The sequence below is a fragment of the Pongo abelii genome, chromosome 17 (assembly GCF_028885655.2).
Source record: "Pongo abelii isolate AG06213 chromosome 17, NHGRI_mPonAbe1-v2.0_pri, whole genome shotgun sequence".
Taxonomy (NCBI): domain Eukaryota; kingdom Metazoa; phylum Chordata; class Mammalia; order Primates; family Hominidae; genus Pongo; species Pongo abelii.
Window position 1 is genome coordinate 61,969,026 of NC_072002.2, and position 19,526 is coordinate 61,988,551.

Consider the following 19,526-nt stretch of genomic DNA (forward strand, 5'->3'; position numbering starts at 1 on the left):
TCTAAAATATAATAAAGAAAACTGTCATTAACAATCATCCAGGAAGCCACTGTCCTTAATAGTGAGATGATGTAAAAGTTGGATGTGAAGAATGAATTTTATTATTTGAAAACTCCAGGCGTTAACAGTGCTTTTAGAGAAGTTCTTAATTCAGCACAGAGTCATGGCTTTTCCGAATGATATTTCTTCTAAATTATATGTATATTCATCTTGGTATGGAAATAAGTGGCCATCTGCAGAGAAGTCTTGTCAGCTCTCAGTGTTTTTCAGCACTTTTCTTAGCTCAAAACCAGCCCCCTTCTCATCCCTCTTCCTAAAGCTGCAACACTGCTTCAGGTCCCAAATCAAGACTGCAGTCATGCTACATTTAGAAAGCCTTTGCTTTTTTTCTCTCAGTCCTGTGTGGTAGTTACAGGCTTAAATCTGGAAGTCCCAGAGCCCTCTCCTGAGTTCCCAAGCTTACCTTACTGCCCCTCTGAGCAGGAGAGCCAATGCCCACATGGGCTCCTGAGCCAAACTGCTGTCTGCCCATCATGTCTTTGAGTCTAGGACTGGGTTTGCTTCTTGCCACCTATTTATTCTCAGTGGTGTGTTTTCCCAAGGACAGAACCTGCCCATAAATGACATGTGAGTGGCAGGGCCCTGTATCATGGATGATGGTGATTGACAACCTCCTACTCTTGAATGTGCCTGTGCTGCTGAGATCTATTCCCATGTTGGGGTCTGGCTACATACCTGCTCACATCTTTCTTTGTGTCATATGAGAACCTATGAGGCCTTTTGGACAGTTTACTTTTCTAGTTCGTCTCCTGTCCTACCCTGGAAAGCCAGCCAAGTTCAGGTTCATCCCCTTTCCCTATCTTCATCTGCATATACTGCAATGGGAGATGTCAGAGATGTTACACAGTTGGCTTAGTGTGACGGTGAGGTCAAGAAATAGACAAGAATAGCTTGCCATGGCAGTAAGAAGAACCCGATTTAGGGTTGACTCTGCAACTAGTTAGCCTTCATATTAAATACCCTTAGCTAAATCAAAGGGCCAATGAGCTCATAAAATGAAATAAACAGCATAAATATGCATTGGAAAGTTGTCACATAAATAAGAAATCATGCAATTGTTAGCTGATGGGGGCCCTCAAATACAGCAAAAGGTTTTGTAATCAGAGTTAATAGAAAATCTAAAGTAATGTGGTTAAATAAGATAGAACCTCATTTCCTTCCAACATAAAATAAATTTGGAAATGGGCAGTCCAGAGTTGGAATGGTGGTTCAGTAGTTGTCAAGGACCCTGGCTTTTATTATTTTTTTATGCCATAGTATTAACAGTATATGGTTTTCATCTTCAAAATCACCTCATGGCCTGAGATGGCTGCTGGGCCTCCATCCATCTTACTGACATCAGAAAAGAAAGAAAGGGAAAGGAAAAAAAGAAATATTTAATTAAGTCAAAGCTCTTTTGAAGCTAACTTCCTGAAAGGTCCACATGTTTCCACCTGCATCCCGTTGGCCAGGATATAGTCACATGGCCATGTCTAACTGCAAGTAAACCTGGAGAAGGTAATCTTTCAATTAGGTGTATTACCACCTGAGAATGAGTATTATAGGATGGCAATTAGCATTTGCCACATTATGATCATTTGAAATCAGATGAAAAGTCAACCTTTGAGAGAGTTTAAATTGATAACAGTGAACTGATTTGCTTCTGTGATTGGCTCAAATAAAATAAAGGAGATAGAATCACTCATTTAACAAAACTGTTTTGTGCTGCTGCTACTTTCCAGGGACTATGCTAAGCACTAGGGAGAGGGTAGTGAGCTGAAACAAACATCTTCTGCCCTCCTAAAGTTTACAGTACACATCTCCCCAACAAGAGTCTGTTATTACAAATATGGTTTGGGTTGCCTATAAGGAATCTTGCAAGATGGTCAGACTTTGTGTGCTCAACTCTGTAGAGTGAGACAAAGGCCCTCTGCCCATAGCATGGAGAGTGCTGGGAGTTAAATGGCAGTGGTTACACATCCTTACCACGCAGACAGTGTTCCTTTTCTCTAACCTCTCTCGCTGCTGACTAACCCAACACTGTCTTAACTCTTAACTCTTAAATGAAAGAGCTCCTATCAGTTTGATCATATCCCCTGTAGCTAGGAGAGAGTTCTCTCTATTTTCCACAGAGCGGAGGCCACACTCATTGTTCAATCTAAGGAAATTGGGATGTGATGTCCCTCTCTCCTTGCCTGTGGCGAACAGACAAGCAATTACGCAGGCATTCTGAGGATGGAAAGCATCAGTCTGAAATGTCTGGTCTGCCCCAACAGGAAATACTTTATTGTTCCGGCCTGGATTTTTGCTTTGATTTGCTCATGCTTTTTCTGATTTTATAATTTAATTTGGAATTAAAATAGAGAATTGTATTTGCATTGCCTGTATGCTTTATTAGCTAGTATTTGGATTGACCTTGGAATTTTGACATGATAAAACAAAGAAAAGAGCACAGCATTTTTTTTCTGCTGTCATTTTGTACAGCCAAGAATTTTTACTTGTCTTTCTGAGGAGTAGCTTTATTTTTAGCCCCATGCAGCACTTGAGATGGATGTCCTGTCTGTTTCCACAAGGCAGCTCAGATAACACAATTATATCCAGTTTTAGGGAAGAATTCTTTTGTTCCAACTTAAAAGCAACAAACCTTACTAGAACAGGAAAAAGATGTTCACTATTCTTAATGAGAAAACACATGGGGTAAATGACATGTTTCCACGTCACATGTGTGATTTCCTTAACTCTTTTTCTCTGAAGCTTTGGGTTTTTGGCATGTAGCTTTATGGTTACTCGGAGGATTGTTAGGCTCTAGTGCTTGTAATGAATAAAGACTCTAAGGCATGGGAGTAAGGTCAGCAGGAGTCCCCTGGCACTCAGAGACATGTATAGCTGGGCTTCTTTGGAATCTGGAATTTAGGTGGAGAACTGGAAGGCACCAATGCAGTTTTAACATTCTTCACTTAATCTTAGCCAAAAGGCCGAGAAGCAATAGTTTTAACATTCTTAGCAGCAGAGGCAAATGGTTTTCTGTACTGAACTTGGCCATGAACTCAATGCATAGTTAAGCCATGGTTAATAAGTACAGAGTGCTGCAGACATACTGGTCAAGTTATTGGGTTATCTCTCTTTTGCTACAAGATCATTTGCTGACATTTTACCACGAATAACTCATAGATATTTAAAGTTGCAATTGGAAAGGAAAGAATGACATTTCAGGCTGGTTTACACTGCCAGTTGATGCAGCTGCAGGACAAAGATGTTAAATTTATCTGTAAATCTGTTATTCTCCCTCCAAACTCCTAGGCCAAGCTGCTCTTGCTCTGAGAAGCTATCTGGTCCTAGAGTTTGCATTGGATTCTACAGAAAATGACCTCTGCTGTCCCCTGGTGGCTAGTCATGAAGCCAGGTTTGTGACCTCCCAGATGATTTTCTGCCACCTCTGATATCCTTGGCTTAAAGTACAAAGCTAAGAGCCACAGGGCTTCCATCCCTATGTGAAATTTCATGCTTATATCGGAGAAAATTCTCCACTTACCTGACTGCTCAAATTACACACCTAGGTATAATTACCAGTTTTAGAAACATGTATCATGTCCAAAGGACTGTGTGAGACTCATACCTGCACCCAGGCCTCTCCTGGAAGAACAGCTCAAAGAGAACATGTTTTGTCACAGCATCTTCATATTAGTTTCTGCTAGTGGTCACTGAGAACCTGTTTCCAGACTCTGGGACTTGGTTTACATTCCTTCTCTAATGCAGCTTCTCATCCTTCATAGGCTAGGAAGATCACAAATGAGTATCCCTCCTTTGGTTCCTTATTGTCACGGCCAAGATAAGAGCATTTATCTCAAGGGCAAGTTGTGAAGCTTTTTGGGATAGTTTGTGGTAATAAAGCTGGTGGGGAAAAAGTATTAAATCTCATGGCAATGCATCTGAAGGCTGTTTTGAAATCTGTTGAGTGATGCCAATGGTGAGATGTTTTTTCAGTTAGGATGGGCTTTGGCAACCTCAGGTTGGGATGTCATCCATGGTGGACTTCTGTGCAACCCACATTACCTTAGAAATCTTGGCTGCAAAGTGTTCGCTATTTATCTCTCTCATCTGAAAAGCAGAATTTGGGGCATAATATGATCTTGTGGACTTGGACTTAACATCACAGTAAGTAGGAAGGCCTACGATGGGCTCTATCAGCAACACTACTGGAAGACCTAGCAGGAATTTAGAACATTCCTTTACCTATACAAAGATCCTAAAACAATAGAGGAGTTGTCCAGATGCTGACAATGACCAAAGGCTGGGCTAGCCTTTAATAATCATTTTTGAAGGAATTCTGTTTTCAAAAATAATTTATTCAAATATTTTTATACCAAAAAATTTTTAAAAGAATGAATTTCTCTTAGTAGTCCTCAAGCAAATGTGCATTTAACTACATGAACACAACCATTACTTCATAGTTTTTTTATTATAGACTTTTTTATCCACATGAATGTTAAAGAAACTACAACAGAGTTAAATGCCATTTTTGATAACACGATTATATTCTTAATTACACTCAATATTAAACTGTAAAATATTTCCAGAGGAGTACAATCTTCATTCATACAGCAGGCAAAGTACAGAGAGGAAGGGGCCACGTGTAAGTCTGTCCAGTTTGCTATGAAAAGCAGGTTTGTACGGCTGGTGCCTTCCCATCCATTGAAACGCGATCCCCACTCCCAGGACGGGTCTTGTGTTTTCTTCCACCAAGAATCACTTCTTCAAAAAGAAAAGACAGTTTTGTAGAGTTGCTTTCTCCATGTGTGCAGGACTGAGACTGCCTGGGACCATCCGCTGATTTCCCATCCCAGTTGGCTAACAGCACTCCCATGCTCTGGGTTCAGCTGTCCTTTAAAAACACAGACTCGAACTTTGGTTCCACCAAAAGACGCAACAAGCATTGACTGCTCTGGTTGGCTCCCCCCTCCCCCAACTAATGAATGGCTGCTACAGTCTATTTTACATGGTTGTCCATGCTGTTTTGAGGTCACTTGTCCTTAGGTTCTCCTGAACCTGATTTTGTATTTAATTCCCAAGCCCTTTCGATCTGCAGTCTTTAACGTGGGTCAGAAGTGCTCCATGGCAGGCTGTATCTTACAAGAGAACAAGAGTAAGTAGTTCTGTGCACCTGGGATAAGACAAAAACATAGAATGACAAGCTGAGCCTAATATAATCAGATAATTTTAAAACATTTAAAGTAATATTTAGTATACCCTCCTTAGGAGAAGACATTTTGTCTGCTACCCTAGGTTATATATCTCTGATGATATTGAGCCAAACCATAAATACTAAACGAGAGTGTGCTGGTTTGCTGTGTGCTTTTTACAGTAAAGCCATTTAGATGGGTTTAGAAGCTGGGGTTTGTTGTAGGGCAAAGACAAAAGCAGCCTGCAGTGAAAGGGGCAGATGGAATTTCATGCTCTGGTGCTCTGTTGGTTTTGATTGGATGGCCCAAGTTACGTTTATTTTTCTTGTTGTGGGGTGTCAGGGCAACACAGAAGTATGAGTGGAGGTTTTGTGATTCAAAATGAATAAAATGATTGGACTGGTTATTAACTGCATATTTATAACTGATAATACAAGATGTGAATTAGGCCATGATTTTAGGTGACAAACCAGAGGAGAGCAGACAAAGTATGGAATGCAGAGCCAGCCCCAGCCTGGCTCAAATCCTGCCACTTCCTAGCAGTGAGACCACAGGCAACTTACTCATTTCTTGTCTCTTTAGCCTTCTCAGCTGTAGAGGGGTGAAAGCAGTAATACTTACCTCAGTGGGTTGCTCCAAAGATTAAATAAGATAATCGACATAAAGTCCTTAGAACAGTGGGGGCACACCATTATTCTCTAAGGAAATTCTTAAAAGAACCTCTTATGTCTGACTAAAGATGAGAGAAATGAATGTACCACTCCCCCTCTTTATCTTTGATCTATACAAAAGGAAGACGCAGAATGTTCCATTAAAATCCAATATCCTTTTTTTAAAGACTCTTGTTGTTACTTTCATAGTAATTATTCCAGAAGTGAAACAAAACTGAGTTTACCAAAGAGGTAGATATAGTTAAAATACCAACAAAAAATAATATTCCAGACTCTCCAGAAAGATGCAATGTAGTAATGAGTGATTAAGAAAATGCAGACATAAAGCAAAAATAGGTGGGTCATGTCCTTGGGTGTTACATGTGGTCTTGGGCTGGCTTTCATGAAAGTGGCCCCTTTCTGGGAAAAAAAGAGAGAATATAGCAGAAAATTGGCACACAAAAGTGACAGCCAACATTTTAGAGCTAGTAGAGATTTTGATCAGGTTTGGCCATCCACATTTTATAGATAAGAGTGAGACTCAAAGAGATTAAATGATGTTACTCAAGATAACACAGAGAGATGGCATCAGATCTGGCACCCAGTCTCCCTCACCACCAGCTAAGGACCCAAGGAAGACAGGGAGAAGGCTTTAGGGTCAAATAGACCTGGATTGAATTCTGTATCTGTCACTTGAGAGCTATGTGACTCCCCTGAGCCTCAGTTTCTAAGTATGAAATGGAGGTAATAACAGTATCTGCCTTACAGCATTGTAAGGATAACACAGTAAGTATTTAGCCAGTATCTGGCATAGTTAGTGCTCAATAAATGATCATTATTATCATCTCCAGTTTGGCCAATGAGTTTCTGTATGACTATGAATGAAACATTTCCCTGATTTGCTTCCTACTTATGTAAAATGGTTTAATTCTTGTCTGTGAAAGGTGTGGGTGTTTCAACCAGTTACATCAATGATAACTGCAAAATGTTTAAATGTGTTTGGAAGAAAATGAATGTAAAGTAATAATTAAATTAGTGTTAACATCATACCATTTTTATTTGGGGACAGATTTCACACATATTACACTGGGTTATCTGTGCAGGAAGTGCGTCACAGAAATAACTAGATGTAAGGAAGACCGTCGGGAATAATTCTGGTGTTAAAAATGGGCCCAGGTGAAAGGATAATGTCTGCAACATTTTGAAGTATTTTTCAAATCCTTTCCATTGTATTCATGAGCTTATAATGAGACAAATAAGAAGAGCGGTACAATGTCTAATCTAAAAGGGCTTGTTTTAGGAGGTAGTTTGAAGGTAAATAAAATAAACTACACTTTAACAGCTGGTAGCTAAACAAATAGAATTCATTGCCCCAATGCGGACTATGCTTAGGTTGAAGAAAGGTGTAGATAAATCCACGGGTAATGGATCTTTATGGCGTTATCAAGGGAAAGCTAAGAGTATTCAGTGTATTGCCTAAATTTTGAGGTTGATATCGTTAAGAACAACAATTTTGCTCTTAAAGTATCTTGGCCTGGGTGGATCTTTATTTTGACTCAGCATGGAATTTCTTATTTTCTAATGTAGGGCAAAAAAAATGTGCAGATCAGTGATATGTGGCAGTACTCGCTCAGCTTATTAAGTGGATTGCCTGTGGTTTTGAAAAGCTTCCTCCTCTTAATAGTCATATTGGAATCCACTGGGTGGCAAGAACACTGCATACTACCTTAAGGGTCACTCTTGCATAAGACATTAATGCATCAGTCCCTAATCTGGAAACCTGTGGTCACTCTGCAAGACAGAATGTGTCTCTCTCCCTTGGTGTAATGATTTTTATTTTGTAATCTTTCTTGGGGTAACTCCTTGCAGGCTTGGCATGTTGAGAATAAGAGACTGCCTCTAACAATACAGTCATGATTCTCTGCTTGGCTGATTTAGCTAAGCATTTAAGTAACCACTAATCTTCTGAAAGCACCAGGGTCTACTTAGAGAAATCCCTGTTGTCTGCAAGGATGGAAACAAAATCAGCATGGAGGAAGCATTAGTTACTAAACACAAATCTATCTTTTTTTTTTCTTTTTCCCACCTAGCCATATGCTAGGTCACTATCAGAGGTGTAGTTTCTGGGCAGTGAGTCTTAATTTGTAGGTGCAAAATGGGCTCAGGTCTGACAAACAGGGAAGATGGGTTGGGGAAGTGTAAGGAGTAAAAAGAGAGCTTACTGAAGCTCTTAAGTATAAATCAAACCACATTCTAAGGCTGGGCATGGCTGTAATCTCAGCACTTTGGGAGACCAAAGCAGGAGGATTGCTTGAGCCCAGGAGCTTGAGACCAGCCTGTGAAATATAGGGAGACCTTGTCTTTACAAAATAAAAAAAAATTGCTGGGCATGGAGGCGTGCATGCCTATAATGCTGAGATAGGAGGATGGCTTGAGCCAGGGCGGTCAAAGCTGTATTGAGCTGTGATGGCATCACTGCAACTCCAGTCTGGGCAGAAGAGTGAGACCCTGTCTCAAAACAAAACAACAAAAACCCCATTCTAATGGATGAATCTCACAAATGCTGAGTAAAACAAGCCAGACACAAGAGAACGTTCTATGCAACGTCATTTACATAAAGATCAAAAACAGACAAAATTTACCATCGTTGGGGGTAGGGAGTGGGAGAAGCTGGGCAGGAGCACAGGGTTGTTATCAGGGGCTGGAAAGCTAAGTGAACTCATCGTGAACATTTACTGAGTTTCCTTTTTGTTTTTGTTTTCATTGTGTGTTTGTGTATGTGTGTGTTTTTGTGTGTCCCTGAGTGAGTGCAATTCACTGAGTTTTGATTTGTAAACTTCATGATTTGTATGACTTTATGATTTATAAACTTTGAATAAGAAGGTTATTTTTAAAAACATCCTAATATTTTCTCTTGAAAGAAAATTAGTTTGACATTTTCAACCATTATACATATGGAGTTTATCAGAATTAATTTGGACCATTCTTGCCTTAATTATCTTGATATTCTAAGTTAAAATTCACTGGAATCTAAATGTTCTAAAATTTTCATTTCACACTGCTGGTGCAAACCTGGTCTACTACACTGAGAAAGAAATTGCCCAAAATCAACTTCAGACTTAATAAAAATACTTTAATATATAGAACAGAGCCAACTTCACAGGTGCATTTGTGAATAACTTCATAGAGATGGAAACAGAATGACTTACTCTCTGAGCACCTCTGTTGCAGTATCATCTGCTCACCAAGAACAGTGAGTCCATGCATTAGGAAGAGGCAGGCACTAGATCCAAAGTCAGGGCCCCCAGAATCTCTTCTTGGCTTTGCAACATGAACATAAAATGTTACATCGCTTATCTGTAAACCTCAGTTCCCCATGTGTAAAATTAAGGGAAAGCACATGAATGAAAGACTGTTTTGGAAAGGGTTTTAAGCACCTGATGAAATGTAACATAATTATTATTATTTAAGACAAATACTGAAGACTACCACTAATACAGATAATGGCAAGAAAAGTTGTCATTTGCACCTGATAGAGGAAATTTGTGATAGGCAGAAGAGAGGTGAGGGAACAAAAGGAACCATGAGCCTGCACAGTTCTTTTTGCCAACAAATTCTATTGAGTTGAAAATATGTTCCAGAGGGGAGGAGTGGGAAGAGTCATTCTGATGGGAACGGATCAAACTGATAAATGGCTGCAGTCCTAGCTGGCCATGAGCACTAACAAATGCTACCTTTGGCATCTGTGGTTTTTTCCCTGATTTAGCAATCCTAGTTGTTAGGTCATCCCAATATATTGTTACAGAAACAATGTCCTAGTTTTTGCATTCCCACAATTCTAATAATTACATATGTCTTCTTCCATGGGCTGAAAAAGTTTCTTTTCAAATGCTTAGGTATGTTCTGAATATAGCCATTGAATTTTCACTGTCTGCTTTTCCTTAAGAGTCCAAAATAATTGTCTTTCAATTTTCTTTTAAACTGATATGACCTTGAACCTGGCTTCAGCTGTAGAGAAACTATTATTGGTTTAGGGAAAAGATTAGTTACTATTCCTAGAGCAAAAGGTCTCAAAGGTCTGTATTGTCCCCAGTTGTTCATATTACCACCTGCAGTAACTCTCTGAAAGTCAGATTTCAGGCAGGCTTTTTGGAAGCGAAGGACAGACAGAGATGAGACACCCTGAGGATGACTGCTGACACTTCGGTTTCCTTGGGGCAGTAATTGGGGTGTCAGAACCATAAAGAGCAGAAAACCTTAAAACAGAAAGAAGATCACTTTTGCAGACTGAATACAGAATTTTTAGTTATAGGAATTTTCCATGGAATTTATAAGAAGTACTTGGCCATTCATTCAGGAAATCCCATCCCCGGACATAATGAAGTTTATTGGTATATTGACTCAAACACAGGATGCAACTTTACCAATCCCTTGGGCTGTTTCAAACACATCAGTAAAGAATATGTTCAAGCACACAACAACACAGAGAGTTAAGAAAATCTCTTTCCTCTGGCGATCTTACCTTTTAGCTTTTGCTGAGATGGGTGCCAAGCTTTTCTTTCCTGATCAAGCTTGCTGCATAGGGGATCTGTAAGATAAAAACAAGCAACACCATCCAGGTAAGCTAGATTTGGAGACAGATGTGTAATGGAGACCCTTCATCATGCCTAACAATTTGAATACCAATAGATCCTCCCTGAAAAAAAGAGATCTCCATCTCCTCAGCAGTATGAGGCTTCTAGGATAGCATCCTTAAAGGCTGTTAACAAGTACAGTGAGGACAGAACAGGTGATCACACTGGATTGCTGCTACAGCTAGTCCTTGAGGTTAACATGTGATGTTTCACTTTTTAAAGTTTTTTAAAATGTGCATTTAATAATATGGTATCATATTTATTTAGATACAAAAACTGAGTTATGATGTTCTCATTTATGTTCAAGGTCATAAAACAAGAACATGCTTACAAACTAGTTTAATGTAATTCTTCAGTTATTAGAATGATTTCTTTATAACAGATATAATTTCTTTATAACATATGCTATCCTTATAAATCACAAATAAGACTAACTAAACCCAAACTATTACTCTGATTAGATTCCCAATAACTGATAAGATGCATCAGAGGCTGGATGCGGTGGCTCACACCTGTAATCTCAGCACTTTGGGAGGCTGAGGTGGGAGGATCGCTTGAGCCCAGGAGTTCAAGACCAGCTTGGGCAACATTGGAAGGCTCTGTCTCTACAAAAAATTAAAAAATTAGCCAAGTGTGGTGGCACACACCTGCTACTTGGAAGGCTGAGGTGGGAAGATCGCTTGAGCACAGTAGATCAAGGCTGCAGTGAGCCATGATGGCACCACTGCACTCCAGCCTGGGTGACAGAGAAAGACCCCTTCTCTCTCACACACACAAAGAAGCATCAGAAATAACTGCACTAAATGGAAAATATGACCTTGAGAATTCTACCTGGATAAACTTGAAAAGTACTTTTGAATACTGGGGTTTTGAATAAAAGCTGATCACAGTTGGTACGCTACTTTTCATAAGAAAATTCCAATGGTTGAAATTGGACTCAAGGTATTATTTAGATTTGCCTCTCCACTAACCCCCATTAAGGTGCTCTATCCTTATATTACCCACGTTCATCATTACAAGGCTAAACTCAGGGCTTTAAAGACTTGAGTCTATTATACATGTAAAGAATAAATATTCACCCTTCTAGAATGTAACATGAAATATGGCTGTTAAGTAAAAGCAGTGAGGGAAATAAAATTAATTTCATTCAATTAGGCAATGATATATATATATTATATATATATATATATTATTCTTCCTCTCATGATCCACAGTCCACACATGTGAACCTTTATTATTAATGAGAAAGAGTTATAAATCTACAATGATGCTAGTGGCTAAAAACAGTTGGACCATTTTACTGTAATAATTAGCTGAATCAACCAGTCTTTTTAACAGGAAAAAAGGGACAATAATAGAATAACCATCTCACTATTTTGATATATAACCACAACATAAACATGTCAGATAGGCACATATCTGATAAAGGGCATAGATGGCAGCACTGAAATTAATGATTCATATAGTAACATTAAAAGTTCAATGTCCTAATCTAGTATTTTAGGATGCAGGCTGAGATCAGCTAGATAACTATGACAAGGACAGTTACACAGGGACCTACTCCAGTTACCTCTTCTTTTCACTCTAGGTTATGCTATACCTGCTATTAACAGAGACCCCTTTGAATATTGGTTTTCCATTATGGTATATGCTGCAATGTGCCAAAGCATATGGATCACTTCTCTAGATGCATGACATGACAGAGCCTGGAATGGAATTCTATTATTTAGGATAACAAACAATGTAAACTTTTGGGCACAAGGAGTTCCCAATAAAATGTGTTTGTGCCACTCTCACATTTAAAAGGAGTCCTCAACATCAAGATTAGACACTACAAAGATTTAGCAAGTGTCTGTTCTATGCCAGCCACCAGGAGAGTTAAGTTAAATCACCATGGGCCATCTCATTAAAGGAGCAAACTACTCGTCCTAATCCAAAGAAACCTGCCTGAAGGATTCTACTTTCAGAGCTAAGTCAAAATGGCTTCCTCTTTCTTTTTTTCAGAAGCAATAACACAGCATTTCATTAAGGTAGGAAGTTGAGAAGGAAAAGAAAAGAAAAAAAAAGGACTCAAGAAAAAAAGGACATTTCCAAATAAATATATTTGTGTCCCAAGGGTCCAGATTGGAATTTAAACTGGGGTGAAGAATTATCTCCACTAGAATGTTGATTTTTTCATTTATTTCATTAAAGCAAAATGAAATAAAAGCCAAAAAAACAACAAAGATAAAAAGCAAAAAGTAGTGAGCTGAGAATCATGTATTTTTCCATTCTAAGTCCTAAATCATGAATGGTAAATAAAGATTATAGCAGCATGGCCAGTTGTTCCTGGAAACAACATTATTTCACTGATTCTAAGATGCACTTTATCCCCTCACATTTTAACATTTCTGAAATCAGATGTATTATAATTGATGGCATCTTAGAATTACAGTTGAAGCCTTTTTCTTTATGATTCATCAAATAGTGGTGCGTCTTACAATTGATGGTGCCTCAGATTCCGTAAAATGCAACATTGGACTTGCAGACACTTCAGCAAATTCTCCCCAACTCGGAAGCTCAGGATTTTAGAGGCTCAATTTAAACTAGTTAGTTATTCTATGCAAATCTCCTACAATAGGACTTACAAAAGCTTTCTTTTCATTTTGACCAGCTTAGAAATTACCGAGATTGGCATGGAGTAAAAAATTCAAAGTATTATGTAACTTCTAAATTACCTACTTGTTTATAGTAGATCAAAAGTACTGGAGTTAAAAAAAAAAAAAAAAAAGTGGCTTCCTAGTTTGTGCCAAGAGAGTTAACCTGAGCTCACACACTCAGGTCAGTCAACATCTCAAAAAGAGAAAGATGAGAAGAAAAAGGCTACATAACTAAGGAACAACTGATTGCACTGTCAAGGTGCACAACAGTAGATCAATAATTGGAAATGGACACACAGTAGCCAAAGTCTGTCTACTGCTAGAGAATTTTAAGGCAGCTTCCACGGAAGTTCAGGCTTGCATTAAGTCTTCTGACTTGCAGGGATCTCCTTTTGATGCATATTTAGATTCAGAACCAAAATCTTCTAGTGGCCCAGGGATCTTCTTCTAAAAATATAATGCAAAACAGTAATGGTTCTATCTACCTTTTTTAAAAAATAAAGACATAAGACATATTTTTACAAACTCTGTAGGTTATACAGTAGAAATCTGGGCAAGTTCCCATCCTAATGAATATTGGAGAACCTCCAAGAAAAGACCGTCTTACTGAAGAGCTGTGTCCTTGCCAAAGAACATGCACTCCTCCAGCAAAGATAACGACCTCTCACTCCTTTCCCTGTGAAGACGCACTGCACTCCCATCATCAGGAAGTTGTAAACTGCTGTTTTACAAGTCCACCGTGAACAAAACATTAGTCCTTAATCTATTGATTGAACATTATTTTAATTGAGGCTTTTAATGAAGAACTTTGAGACCGATTCCCCCAGCTGCGTGTGACTGCAGCATTCTGGAAAAACAGCAGAGGGCACTTAAAGACTAGCACATTTTCCCAATCAACACGCCTCATGGTAGCGATCTGACAAGTTCAAAGGATGTGAATCTGGGTCTAGCCATTTATCATGTGCTCTGTGTTGCAGCATCACAATGTCCTCCAAGAACTAAGACTAAAAAATAAAAAAGCATGTCTTCAACAAATCTACAGTAGTAGCTTATACACAGATGCACTTGCTTATAAAATTATTGCCAAGTTCGTAATAAAAAAAGGTTATCAAGGCATCATCACAGTCTCAGCTCATGTTGTAAGTTTTTATATTCCAATCCTTGGAAAAACTTTAATCAAAAAGCTGTTCACTGAATAAAAATCTTCAGTCAGCTTCTTCATCCTAAGGACTGATAAGTTTTGCTTTTAAAATTGAATAAACTTCTCCTAGAATCACAATTCATTTGTGAATGAGAAATCCTTTACCTTTTATTACACTAAACATTTACATTTTCATAAACATGCTAAATTAAAAAACTTTTGTATTGGTTCATAGGGATAGGAAAATATTTCTTTGTTTTGCATAACTAAATGTGGCTTAGTAATACAAATGCTATAAGCACTTGAAAACCCAGGGGAGGGGTGGGGGACTTTAACACAAACCATGTTAAATACTAAAAAACCCAAATTTTGAGCTATTTTTTAAAAAGGTAGCTCATAGCCATGTATAAATGTTAACTAATTCCTCACATGTTTTAAATCTCACATTGAGATAAGTACACGTTCATTTATAAAGACACAAAGAAAGTCAATCATTTGACTCTGTAGTCATCACAACTTTACATTTAACACGGGAAAAAGAAGCAATGGTGCAGAAATGACAGTCAACAGAGAATCTAAAAATGCAGGAGCCGAAGAAATTCATAAGTTTTCTTTCTATGGCAATGATACCCAAGACGCTTTCAATATAAGTTTTTTGAATAGAAACACTTTTTAACAACATAGGATAAATGCATTGTGGGTCTTTGGGAATCATTACAAAATATGATGGTTTTAATATATTTGAATTCTCCATGACTGCAAGATAGAGTGGGCTTTTATGTCATCTCAAGAAAAATCAAAGCCTGTTTTGTAATATATGCTCTGTAAACTTTAAATATAAAATAATTTTGAGTGAACTGTTCTGTTTTCAGGAAGTAAAGCATGCAACCATATGGACTGATGAATAAGATCATCCAACTAAAATATTCAGAAAGTCAGTAATTGTGATACTTTGCAATTTCTTGATTATCTTTAGATAGAATTTTCTAAAGACATTTTCCCCCAGGTACTTTGACAAATACATCAGGCTCAATAAGGAATTAGATACATTTCTGTTCAAGTAACACTGAATCTGCAGTCTCAATTCTAAAGCAGATAGTACCATGTAAACATAGGTCCTTCCTGCACAAAAATATATCTAGCCGGACGGGCACAGTGGCTCACGCCTGTAATAGTTCCTCTACTGTAGGTACTACTTTGAGAAGGGCTACACCATTAAATTGATTACTCACATTGGCATAGCACTTTATGGCTTGTATGTACATTTCATGTTTATTACTCACTTGCACCTTATAATATTCCTACCAAGGCCCTAGGTTAAACCTTATAGCCATTCATTTTGATTGAGGAACTGACACTTAATGAACTATATGGGATGGGTCTCAATCCCAAGTTACAGATGTTAAAGCTCATCTCTGTTAGGTGCAGACAGAGCAGTAATACAGAATCTCCCCAAAATCTGCTAGTATTCCTTCCTTTAGGAGTTGTGGTAGTAGTATCTGCTTAGTGTAAAATAACATTTGAGGAAACCAGGACCAAGCCAGGGAAATTTGGAAAAGAATTAAGAGGACTGCTATATGAGAGTATCATAGCTGCGTCAGGATCATCATGGGTGGTGATTCATTCAACAAATGTTTATGAACAGCTGTTTGATGCTGCACACTGTGATAGGTACTGGAGTCAACATGAAAACCCTGGGCATCTAATGGTAGGGGACACACAAAAAGGGGAAGAAGCAGGAGGGAAAAATCATGTCGATTTCACCAATTTTCATGTTGTTACCCTGGAAGTAGCTTTGTGTATTTCAAGAATTATATGATACCTATAAGGGCAGGAGGGTGGGGGTGGGAAATTCAAGCTTTTCCCAAATTATTTAATTTGCTGCCAGGAATAGTTTACTATCTATAGGAATGTGAATTAACAACATTTGTCTAGATAGATTAATACATGTGATAAAATATTTTATAAGACAGCATAATAAAATGATTTAGTAATACCAGTTTTAATCTCCCATGTACCAAATATCTCAAAAGACATGAGATATATTTTTCTTCTATCAATCCTATCTGCTTATTACATGGAGACAATATAATTCCCTCTTTTACTAAAGAAACCAAATGCCAAAGAAAATTAAGACATTAAGGTTACATAACCGGCCTTAAATAAGCGAACTAAAAGAAATATGGTTTCCTTTCCTAATGCCCATTTTGCTATACTCACCACCACTCCCTGAAATCATAATTTTTTCGTTGCATGTGCGGCAATTTTTTTCTTTTGTTTTAAGAGTATGAAAATGGGCTGGGTGCAGTGGTTCATGCCTGCAATCCCAGCACTTTAGGAGGCCAAGGTGGGAGGATTGCTGGAGGCCAGGAGTTTAAGACCACCCTGGGCAACACAGAAAGACCTTGTCTCTATAGAAAATTAAAAAATTAGTCAGGTGTGGTGGTGCACACCTGAAGTTCCAGCTACTTGGGAGGCTGAGGTGGGAGGATTGCTTGAGCCCAGGAGTTGGAGGCTGCAGTGAGCTATGATTGTACCACTACACTCCAGCCTGTGCAGCAAAGTGAGACCCTGTCTCAAAAAAAAAAAAAAAATCCTGAGGAAGGTGTTAAAATTTTATATTCCCCTACATCGAATCTTTTATTTAAATTTTTCCTTTAAACAGAGAATACAATAAATATATTCACAGCAGTAATTATAGCTCTTATTATCAAGGAATCAAAAGCTAAGAATGGGAATTTGTTATTAAATCAATTATGAAAATCCTCTGCTCCCCAGTGAATTTAGGTGCAAACAAAACCAACATGAGAAGAAAATCTTGTGTAAATAGCATCTTATGTAGTGGTTTTCAGAACTGAGAGTTGTTAACAATCACTTGAGATCAAGGAAAACCAATTGCTGCAAAAATGACTCTTAGGAATCTCCACTAACACTGGCATGATTTCTCCAATGAAGAATGGAAACATTAATAACTACCTTTCTTAAATAATCCTGACAAAAGAACTAGATATCTGGCTCTGTAGACAAGACAGGCACATATGCATGGATCCATGATTAATGGTTGAAAGGTAGCACAGATCAGTACAGAAATGTCAAGCAACCCAAAGTATAATAATTATGCTGAGAATAGCACTAAGGATCAATATGTGTTTTTATCCAGGTGATTAAATATATCCTGAAAATATTGAGCAGAAATAATTTTCCTCATTGTACTCACAAAAATGAGGCGGCTTGGGAGACTCCTTTAAAAGCCCTAATGAATAATACTAGATGTATCTACATGGGGACAAAGGGCAAGAAATTCAGAAAGCAAACAAAAACCCAAAACAAAACCACTGCATTTACTTATCAGACATCTTCCTGGTTTTTTTTCCATATAAACAGATCTTGGTGAGTATCCATTTTTAGAAATGATTAGGATAGAGTAATACATTTCATTTGGAAATCATTTGTTTCTTTTCATCATCCTTCAAGTGAATTTAATTGATTAATTGTGCTCATTAATTGTGTTTTATTGGTAGCGGAGGGCCTGGCTCAAGTGTGGGTAGTGAAAGGAAGAGAGGATGGAAGACAGTTGCCCTTCTCTGAGCTCCTAGTATAGCCCAGCACTGTGTTTGGGAAGTTTGCATAATGGAAGAAAATGCAGGTACCTTTGGTTTACCCACAGAGATAATTTACACATCTGTCTATTAACACATGGTAGGTAGTTACATTTAGAGGAAACATACTGCCACATCTGTTTATCCTGTGTCTAAGTAAATCTCTTGGTAATTAGCATCTAAGCCAGCTGAGAGGTAAGTGGACCAAAGGATTTCATGCAAAAACGTGAACAGTTTCATACATATTGGGTAGTCTGAAAACAAACCAATTAAGTTGCATTTATTTTTAAGTAGAAATGCATCTTACAATTTGTAACTGTTGTACCATTTCTTCTCGGTAGGCTAGTTCCCTTTTCATCTGATCCTGAAAATTATCTGGTAGGAGAGAGAGAGAGAGAAAGATTAACTAAAGTGTAAAATCTACTTTTAGTTTAGCTAGTAAAAACATTATTGACAGTCCCATGGACAGCCCCCCTACTTTAAAGTCTTCTTTTCATAGGCAAATTATATGCTTGTTTGAAGAATGTTTTCAACACTCTATAATTTAATCAGACTAGACAGTAAATTCTGAGAGTATGTCTTATATTTTACAGTATCTCATATTCCATCTAGTATAATATCTTGCATACGATTACACAGAAATATCCCACACAATCATGTTCTTTAACCTTTGCACACTTGTGCAAATCACAGGTATTGGGAGCTTCCACTGTCTTCAGAAGTCCAGCACGAGTGAGTGGGGCAGGCCTCAGATAGAGCTGAGCATGGGAAATGCTGCCCCTCCTGCACATAATACCTTCCAGGTAAATAAGATGTGGGTCTGTGAAAAATGCCTGCCTGGCTTCACTGCAGCTCATCTCACTCCTAAGAGAGAATACTTTGGCCTGACTTTCCTGTGCAGCAAACTCTTTCACCCTGGGATCAGCCTTACTTTATGTTCCTCCTTTGTCCTGGTGCCTTTCTACAGACCTTACCTTAATCTGAGAAGAAGAGAACTTTAAGAGATATTGTCATGCAAAATATTTTTGCTATTCTACATATTGACCATATTTATTGCATTAGGGAAAAACCGACTTCCAAATGCACAGTTTAGTGTTACATCTTCTCCATGTGATCCTTTTATAAGTGTGGACTTGGCTAACTTTGCCTTTTTCTGCACTGAAGGAGAAATGAGCACGATTTCATATTGGATTTGTGGTTGATAGGGCAGCAGCTTGAGGAAACCAGAAACTTCATCATTATCTTTTCTTCTCCTTTTCCTTTCATCTCCACAGCCAACTAGTGTGTGAGTTCTATGTGTTCTACCTTCATATTCTCCCCTCTTTGCCATTGTTACCTCCCACATTCAGGCACCTCATCCCTGAATCATTTTCCAACTGACCACCTGCCTCCAGTCCCTTCCTCTCCAAATACCTTTAATTCCCTGCTTGAAAATCTCCAATGGCTTTCCAACACTTTCAAGATAGTAAATCCTTTACCACTCATGAGACCCTGGGTACTTAGAGATGAAAAGGCTTTGTTCTTTTTATTTTTTTCAACTTCTACCTTTTCATACGATTTGAATTTCTTATCCAACCCCAAACATGTGTTCTAATTAATTTTTTTAAAAAGACCCAATCCCTACTGTCACCTCTGATTTTGATG

The 19,526-nt window shown here is 38.2% G+C and overlaps 1 protein-coding gene across 1 annotated transcript in view; it reads right to left on the reverse strand.

Annotated features, from left to right (window-relative positions):
* Positions 1 to 4,479: 4,479 nt before the first annotated feature.
* SKOR2 (SKI family transcriptional corepressor 2) overlaps positions 4,480 to 19,526 on the reverse strand; it is a 45,494-nt gene continuing 30,447 nt past the window's right edge. The window contains exons 7-9 of the mRNA XM_024236086.2: positions 18,190 to 18,257; positions 10,392 to 10,457; positions 4,480 to 5,200 (exon numbers count right to left, since the gene is read on the reverse strand). Coding sequence (XP_024091854.2) covers positions 10,395 to 10,457; positions 18,190 to 18,257 — 131 coding nt within the window. The 3' untranslated portion in view covers positions 4,480 to 5,200; positions 10,392 to 10,394. The remainder of the gene's footprint in view (positions 5,201 to 10,391; positions 10,458 to 18,189; positions 18,258 to 19,526) is intronic.